The sequence below is a fragment of the Mytilus trossulus genome, chromosome 4 (assembly GCF_036588685.1).
Source record: "Mytilus trossulus isolate FHL-02 chromosome 4, PNRI_Mtr1.1.1.hap1, whole genome shotgun sequence".
NCBI lineage: Eukaryota > Metazoa > Mollusca > Bivalvia > Mytilida > Mytilidae > Mytilus > Mytilus trossulus.
The window spans coordinates 12,014,563-12,023,311 of record NC_086376.1 but is presented as its reverse complement, the minus strand read 5'-3'; the positions used below and the strand labels follow the sequence as shown (position 1 = coordinate 12,023,311).

Below are 8,749 nucleotides of genomic sequence, written 5' to 3'. Positions count from 1 at the left end.
CTGTGAATACCACTGTCACTCTAATATAATTGTAATCAATTTAACTATTGTAAGTTTATTGTCTTAATTTTGTATGCCATAACCATTTTTAATGTAAATGTGTTTGTGCGAATAAAATATTGTCTATTGTCTATTGTCTATAATGGTAATTTTACTCACATTTATATTTTAAAAAGCCGTTTGATACAGAATAACACAATTTTCTTTTGTCAAATCTAAAATTATACAAATATGTTAAAATACGCATCCTGTTGTCCATTCCGGGATTGTACAACATTTCCATTAGCCAAGAAAAGATAACTTCGTTAGATCGTCAAGCCGGCCACGCAAGCAATTTTACCATTTTATTGCAAAAGTTGAAAAGGCAAAATGGGTAAACATTAAATCAGTTTATACTTTGCAAATTATAACAGTTATATCTCCTAGGACAGTGACTCTGGTGTAGGGTTTCGCTGCATGCGGATAATCTATATGTATAGATGAATCGTACTCTGCTGTTTTCACAGGCACTTGTTTCTATCCACAGGAAGGTCTACTATCCAAATATGGATAGTCGACCTTCTTCTTATGGTATCCAGTAATCCATCAGATTTTTGATGATTACTAACTGCTACCTCCTATGGATAGAAGCAAGTGCCTGTTTCTGTTTTACTTTTAAGGTTCATGTGGACCCTATGGCTAAAATGGCCGTATTTTCACCTTAAAATATTCTCTGAGTACAGGCAAACCTGTGCATCTGAAAAAGTTTTAAGGCATGGCATGCCCTAGATAAATAGAATTCAAATGCATTGTATGATTTAGAAAATTTATAACTTAACTGGATTTTGCCGTACACTTTTTTTCGTCTCTGCAGAAGATGATAAAATTAACAAACAGTTGAGTTTACCTTGATATGGTCCACTCAGGTACACAGTTTAAATAACCAATTATTGTCAGGTATCTAGTGTCCATCTAATGTCCATGTCAATTAAAAATGCTCACTTTTATTTTTACCTGTGGGGAAGTTCTCAAACCTGTTTCCCAACTTAGTTTATTTTGGCACCTTCTGGAGGAATGAAAAAAAGTGCACGGCAAAATCCTGGTAAGTTTTTATTTTTCTAAAACATAAAACATACTAAAAATTCATTTATCTAGGGCATGCTATGCCTGAAATGTTTTACAGATGCGCAGGTTTGTCTGTACTCAGAGTAAATTTTGAGGTTAAAATACGGCCATTTTAGCCATAGGGTCCACATGAACCTTAACTGTAACTCTTATGGTCCTTTTTATTTTTTTTATTTTGCGTACCACAAATAGTCAAAAGAATAACATAAGGACCTAAAAAAGCTACGGTTCCGCAACTAACTCTGTCTCTGAGACTTCTGCCAAAAAATTTCTGGGTTAATTTCCACTGCTTGTGTGAGTTTGTAATTTAGTGGTTAAGACCTATGGCTACAGTGCTGAAGGTCCCGAGTTCGATTCTTACTCAGGTCGTTTAAAATATCAGTACATCAGAAGGGTAATTTTCACCCTCTTACACACATCTCTGGTACCCAGACCGGAGTTTAAACTAGAATGGGTACTTTGGGGGCCTCGGTTGGTCAAAGGTGTCCCCTACTTTGACCTGGAGATCAATCTTCTGATATCTCTTTGGTTTGTCTGTTTCCACCTAGTGGCCCGGTGGTTCTCTCCGAGAACTTCTGCTTTATCCACCATAAAAACAGACTTCCCGGTTTCCTACACGCTCCCTTGGGTGGGGATTGTTCTGGTGGTGGGATAATATTGTAAAGGGCACATCTCAATTAATCCTTAGGGAGTGTACAAGGATCAGCTGTACTCTTGCAGTCAATCAAGGGGTGCGTATAAATTGGCGGAATCTCAAATACATACATACATACTGGAGATCAATAGCAATTGTTTTTCTGTTTTTAGCATACATAAAATTTGTTCTTTATGTTTACATGTCGGGTTTGTCATATATTTTTGCATACACCATGTACACTTTATATATATTCATGATATCAGGTCTGCTCAGAACTAATACACTTTTGCACACTACATGTTTGCACCTCAAATTCATTTTATTCAATATTATTGTTGTGTGTTTGAAAATCATGATTGATGTTTTAACTTGCTTTGATGTATATATATATATATATATACTGCATATATTTAGCTTGGTAACGATTAAAACATTTAGGATTTTAAATTGAAAAACATGAAAGATAATTGTTTGGCCCCTTTGATCTCATTTTATTTTGAGACAATGAAAAAAACAACCAAATCCTTATTTAAGATATATTCTGAATATTCAGTACAAACAGGGTGCAAACACACATTGAGTGCAAACATGAAGGGTGCGAAAGTGAAAGCAGGAGAATGTGTTTTTTGGGCAAATGAGCCCTGATACTATATCCATTAACCAGCTGAAAAGACATTATTAAAAAGTTGAAAAGTATTTATTATGAATTTTGTTATGTACATGTACATCTTTAATTTAACAAAATACAAAATTTGAAAATCCCACATTATAATACAAGTTTATAATTTTTGTACTGTGTGATATTACAGAAATACACACTTCATGAATTTGTTTATTATATTTCAGGGTTATCACCAGTAATTTCTAGTGTGATTTCTCTGACACTTGGTATGTCGATGTTTGCTGTTATGCAGATGTTCAAACAACAATTGGCAGCTACAGAATATATGACAATACTAGGAGGTTTACTTGGTAGCATGGTGTTCATGTTTGTCTTGACTGTATCCTTTCCTGTCTTTGTCTCTTTACTGAATTTAAGCAAACAATTTATTCAATAGAATGAATAGCTAGGTAGGACGGCAGCTGTTAAACAGTGTTTGTGCAATAACTTACAAACGGTTTGAGAAAATCTTTTAAAATTAATTAATATGTTATTTCCTGTGACTACATGAAGGTCAAGTTCCAATTTCATAATTGAAGCTTTTATTATTGATGAGTTATAGCCCTTTAATAAGTGTAAAGTAATTTCTTTATTACCCCTACGTAGCAGTGAGGGCATTAAGTTTAACCCTTGTTGTCTGTGTGATGCTGTACATTTACACACATTGGCATCCTTATGCCCAAAATTGGTTTCCATTCTCTTAAATTCAGTTTGCCTCCAACAAATATTTAGAAAGGTATACACCATGCTTATTACCACAGATAAAGTTTGAATTTTTGAAATACAGTGGCATCACATTTACTGTTCTTGGGTAATGCCCATTACTTAAGGAAACATTGATGAATTTGTTTCCATTGTCGTTGTTAATGAGTGCCATGTGTGGAGCAGGATCTGCTTTCCCTCCCAGAGCACCTGAGATCACCCCTAGTTTTTGGTGGGGTTTGTGTTGCTTATTTTTTTGTTTTCTATATTGTGTCATGTGTACTATTGTTTGTCTTTTCCATTTTTAGCTATGTCGTTGTCAGTTTATTTTTGATCTATGAGTTTGACTGTCCCTCTGGAACCTTTAGCCCCTCTTTTAAGGGGCCTCGGCCCTCAACCTAATATAATGAAACATATACACAATGCTTATTACCACAACACTCAGATGCTGTACATATTTTGGCAGCATCCCTTAAAGGGTTTTACAGTTCTAAGTTATTTCTCTCTATAATGTTATAGGCAATCAGGAGCATCATCTGTGTATCCATGGACACATATTTCCCATTTATTTTATACTAAAAGCATTGTTCATGCTATAACTTATAAAGACAACTTTGACCAAATCAGATTTAGATATGTTGTTTCCTATGATCAAAAGAAGGTTAAACTTTGAATCTCACAATTGTAGCTTTTATTGCTGATTATTTATAGATCTTTAGGTAGTGTAAAATCATACCTAAGGGGATTTCCATGCAATACAAGTATCTTGAAATGGTTTGGAAATGAAAATCTTGTGATACTTAGAATTTAAAGAAACAAGACTACATGTACATACACCTTTTGAAAGTAGTTTTTGGAAAGTCATTGGAATAACCAAAGATTGATTTTTTTACCTGATTCTGTTTTTAGGTCCAGATTTGCCAAATTTTATGTTCATGTAGGAAAATCTGGTTTGCTGAATCTGACATAAACATGGTTCTTTTGAAAATGATTTTAATGTTTGCATATATTTGTAAGATAGGAAAAAAGATGTAAGATAAGAAAACATGCACATATTTTCCTTAACAGTTATAACAGGGTGTTAGTAATCTGGAAACTTCCTTATTTGGAAGTGGATTCCAAACAAAACTTTTACCAGAAGGTAAGAATTTACATAAAAAATGCATTTATAATTTTGATGGTCCATACATTTGTAATTGCCTAATTTTATTAATTGAATACATGGAATATAATGAAAAACAATTTTTTTATTTTTAATTTGTGATGTACATGTATACAAATCATTCAGTGTTTATACAATTACAAATTTCACTGTGACACATTTATATTTATATTATTTAATTGAAGTTTGTATACATTTTTTACTTTGAAGAGATAGATATACAAATGAATGGATACTGACAAGTTCATTTAGAAATAAGATGTGGTATGATTGCCAATGACATAACTTGTGGTATGATAACTCCATAAGAGACCAAATTACATAGAGATTAACAACTATCTGTCATTCTACAGCCTTTAACAATGAGCAAAGGCCATACATTTTTGTACCTCATAGCTTTTAATTAGGCCCAAATGACAAATGAAAAAACCATTGTAATACTTTTAAAAAAAAGTTGCACAAGGACAGATATTTTTCTTTACAACAAGAATTGCCTTACAGATTTGTTAAATGTATTTTTAGCATGCAGATAGAGATCACGTGTTGATAAAATAATGCGTTTGAAGAGCAAACATTTGTATAATCTGCAGTGATAAATACTTCTATATATTTTATTTATGTCTTTACTAACAATGACACATTCTTTATTTTTAGTTGCCTTTTGTTTAGCCATGGCCATGTTTGCCTCTGGACTCATACACAGAGTTTGTGTAACAACTTGGTAAGCATGATACTTATTGTCATTTATCATAATTGTGCAGATTTTAGGCATGGATGACAATGCTATCAAAGTTATGACAAGCTTTTTTGTGACTTAAAGATAATGTCTAAATCATATATTTTTCATCTTGGGGTATTTTACTTGGGGATAGATTTTAGTTTTTGCAGTTGAAATGTACATGCAGCCTTATATAAAAATCATTATCATCACACAAGAGAAAGAATGAGTTTGTGAGTTTCTCAGTATGGTTAAAGTTCAAAAAGCAATTAGGATTTATGTAAACAAATATGCTCTTCCAGTAAAACTCTGGATGCATGTCAGTATGGCAGAATATTATAATTACTTTAGGCAGTGTTTCAAAGTAAATCAGACAGACTTGTAAAACTTGTTGAGTACATCTTGAAGAAAATCTTATACAATTGCATTTTCATTTCAGTTTCATATTTTCACTGGTGGCTTTATATTATATCAATAAGATATCTCAGAGAGTGCATGCTCCTGTAGCTGTGCAGTCAACAGGGAAATCTACCCCAGGAAAGAAGAAGCGTTAGAGGGATTTACAACAATATACAGTGATCATCTTTTGTAATAGATACTTATAAAATTGATTTGGAAAATTTCATGAATTATTTGTTCATTGTAAACTTTCTCTATGGATAATGTGTATAGTTTGATTTTTAAGTGTTTATTGTCATGTTGTCATATTTGCCCATTGTGTAACATCTGACCTCTTCAATGATTGCTTTTAAGTCTAAAATGATGGTAATTGTATTGGTGAAAAATGGAGATCAAGATTGATATTGACTATTTGCGCTTGTACCATTCAGGAGTTGTGGTCCTTGATTAATTTGAAAATGGCATTCATGTTGTTTTTGTGAATTTGTTTTATAAACTGTTCAATCAATGGGTTTAAAATACAATAGGCTTAGAACATGGAATTTGAAACATGTCTCACAGAAAAATCAATCTGCTGTCAACTCTTTGTTTTTTAATACATCTAGCAGTGCTGCTGATCAACAAACATGGTCCTCAATTAAAATAAATAAATAAATACATCAATATTAATGATTACACTCAACTCGTCTCCTCACTCTCCTCAGCGGTTGCAAAGCAACTTATGGAAATGAATTTTATTTTGAACCAATAGTCCACAGTTTTCACAATAAAGTACATTATCTTTTGATGTTGATGTAACTGTGTCCCAAAACTTTGACAATGTCATCATTTACACGAGGCATCAGATTTAACGTCCCCCTTCTGACCGGACGTGACTGCGAACTTATGCATCCCGCACAGCCAAACGGACGCCCCACTTCGGCAAGCGTTTCACTGCCGGTCGGGAGAAGACCAAGTGACCATATTTCTATTCCCCAGTCACCCTTGGGGTGATAATATAGGGTTATTGCATAAATATTTGGGAATATTGTCCTGAGTAGAATTTTATTTTGCACGAGCTTGTGAGGGCAATATATTTTCTAAGAAGGACATTATTCCCCATTATTCATACAATAACCCTTTTATTGTATGGCAATATAATATTTGAAAGAAAAAATTGGTTTAAAGAAAGATTTTGTCGTTGATGACGTTGTGAATTTTTATTGCACTAGTGCAATATAAGAACTTATTGCACGCTAACTTTTGGTTACTTTCTGTGGGAAATATTATATTGCTATGCAATAAAACAATATATTTGTATATCCATAAATCTTATTATTTCAGTATTGAAAGTAGTGAGTAGCATTGTTTATTAAAGATAAGTTTGGGAAGTTGTGTACATCCTCCTTCTTAAAAAAGGGGCGAAAGATCAAATCCGGTAAATAGTCTACTTCTGTAGGTCACAGTTATGAAAGGGAAGGGGATTGTAGTTATGATGAAAGGAACATGTCTGATATCATTTGTGAAACGGTTATTCCATAAAGGTCTACCAAATCGTGATGATATCTGTAAAATTAAGGAAGAGATGATTTCAACTTCACCATTTGGAAAAGAGGGACTAAAGAGACCAGATCTAGAGGGACAGTCAAACTCATAAATCAAAATAAACTGCCAAGGCCATGGTTAAAAATGGGACTCTTGATTTTATAGCTTCCTTGCGAGCAACAACCCTCTTTCAAGAAAATCATGATAGGAAATGCAAGCACGGGAATATTGTTTCAATTGGGAGATATAAACAGCGCATGCAGGTGCTGCTGGAATGTTGCTACTTCGAAATGGAAAATTCACAATTGGAAAGCTGAAATAATCTCCTTTTGTCGTTTTGTTTTCAATTGACCCTCATTGTCAATTTCTAGATGTAAGTCAAGATATGAGGCTGACTTAACTGTATCTGTTGTACCCTTTATCGTTTGTTCAATTGGATAGATGCGTTCGACATAGTCACCAAATTTTGAATTATTTAGTGAAAGAACATCATCTATATAGCAGAAATGGCTAACTTCTTAGCTTTCTTCCTAAGAAGTTCCTGTGTGAAGCCAGCCTCATAATAACAAAGAAACAAGTCGGCATGAGGAGGGGCACAATTTGTTTCCATTGGAATTCCGATAGTCTATTGAAAAACACGTCTTCCGAACGTAACAAATATGTTGTCAATCAAAAAATCAAGCATCTTGATCATGAAAGTTTCAGTGAATTTTTTGTTTGAATCAGATTGATCCTTTGCAAAGTAGGATGTATACCTTTCTTAGACAAGATACTTGCATCTTCGTTGGCCATTCTTTTTTATGAAACAAAACAATACCAACTCATTCAATTTTTCTTTTAGTTTGGAATGTGGAATACTTGTATAAAGTGTTGAAAAGTCAATTTTTTAATACTATTACCAGATAAAAGAGAGTTAAATTGTATGTACTCTAAAAAATCTTTGGAATTTAAGTATTCACATCTGATTCACGCCACCTCTAGAATATGCAGTTTCACAATAACTTTGAAGCCCGTCTTTGATTGCTGATAAAACAGATATAAAGAGGTTTCGTGGACCAATTGGAAGACCCAGTAATATACCGTTGTTTGTAATGAAACTTATGCAGTTTATGTATCCAATACAGTGATGGAAGATCCAGTTCATCATCTTTGGTTGAAATTCCAAAGGAACAGAACAGACCTATGATTATCCAGGATTTCCTCTGGAAAGTGTCGTGAGGGTATATGTTGGGTTTCCTAGTAAATTGTTAATACCTAATTCGTTTATCAAGCAGCTAATGTAATGAGTTTTACACACACATACGATGTTGTTTGGGGCTTTATTTGCGGGGACAATAACATATGAAGGTAGGATTAGTGTTTTGCAACATTAGGGTCTTAAATGATTGACGTAGCATGGGCATTGATAGACCCATTCAGTTTCTTAATTCTGATTTGTATTAACGACCTAACTGCCTTAATCCATTCGGAAAGAGTGTGTAAGTCTTCCTCCTCACGCTTAGCCCATTGCCAGGCAGAATCCTCGACTGAATCCATCAAAACTTAGTTGTATTTCCAATTGATGGATTTCGGCTCACGATATTTCGGACCTTTTGATAACACATTTCGTAGAGAAGTGTTATCAACAATGTTGAGGTCACCGATAATAATTTTGCCAGCCGGAATATATGTGAACTAGCACAAGTGCAATCAGGAAGTTTACACTTGAAGTCAATACTGCGAACCTGCAAAACGTGTTTGTAATTGAAAATTTTAGTTGCAATAGGATTGGTATGTGTATAAGACATGATTGGTACAGACTTGTCTTTGAAATAAGGAGGTATTTTCGATTGAAATAATTTA

General features: G+C 33.7%; 1 protein-coding gene across 1 annotated transcript; it reads left to right on the top strand.

The window, feature by feature from the left end:
• Positions 1–260: 260 nt before the first annotated feature.
• LOC134714691 (keratinocyte-associated protein 2-like) lies at positions 261–5,671 on the top strand. The gene is made up of 5 exons (XM_063576168.1): positions 261–373; positions 2,588–2,742; positions 4,182–4,245; positions 4,921–4,987; positions 5,424–5,671. Exons 1-5 carry the CDS (start codon positions 370–372, stop codon positions 5,536–5,538), a joined length of 405 nt encoding a protein of 134 aa, XP_063432238.1. The 5' UTR covers positions 261–369; the 3' UTR covers positions 5,539–5,671.
• The last annotated feature ends 3,078 nt before the right edge of the window (positions 5,672–8,749 follow it).

What these genes read in the sequence shown, in the direction of transcription:
- LOC134714691 (XM_063576168.1), top strand. An exon ending in TGTTCATGTTTGTCTTGACT is followed by an intron (nt 2,743 to 4,181) that starts GTATCCTTTCCT and finishes CAGTTATAACAG; the next exon opens with GGTGTTAGTAATCTGGAAAC. An exon ending in AACAAAACTTTTACCAGAAG is followed by an intron (nt 4,246 to 4,920) that starts GTAAGAATTTAC and finishes CTTTATTTTTAG; the next exon opens with TTGCCTTTTGTTTAGCCATG.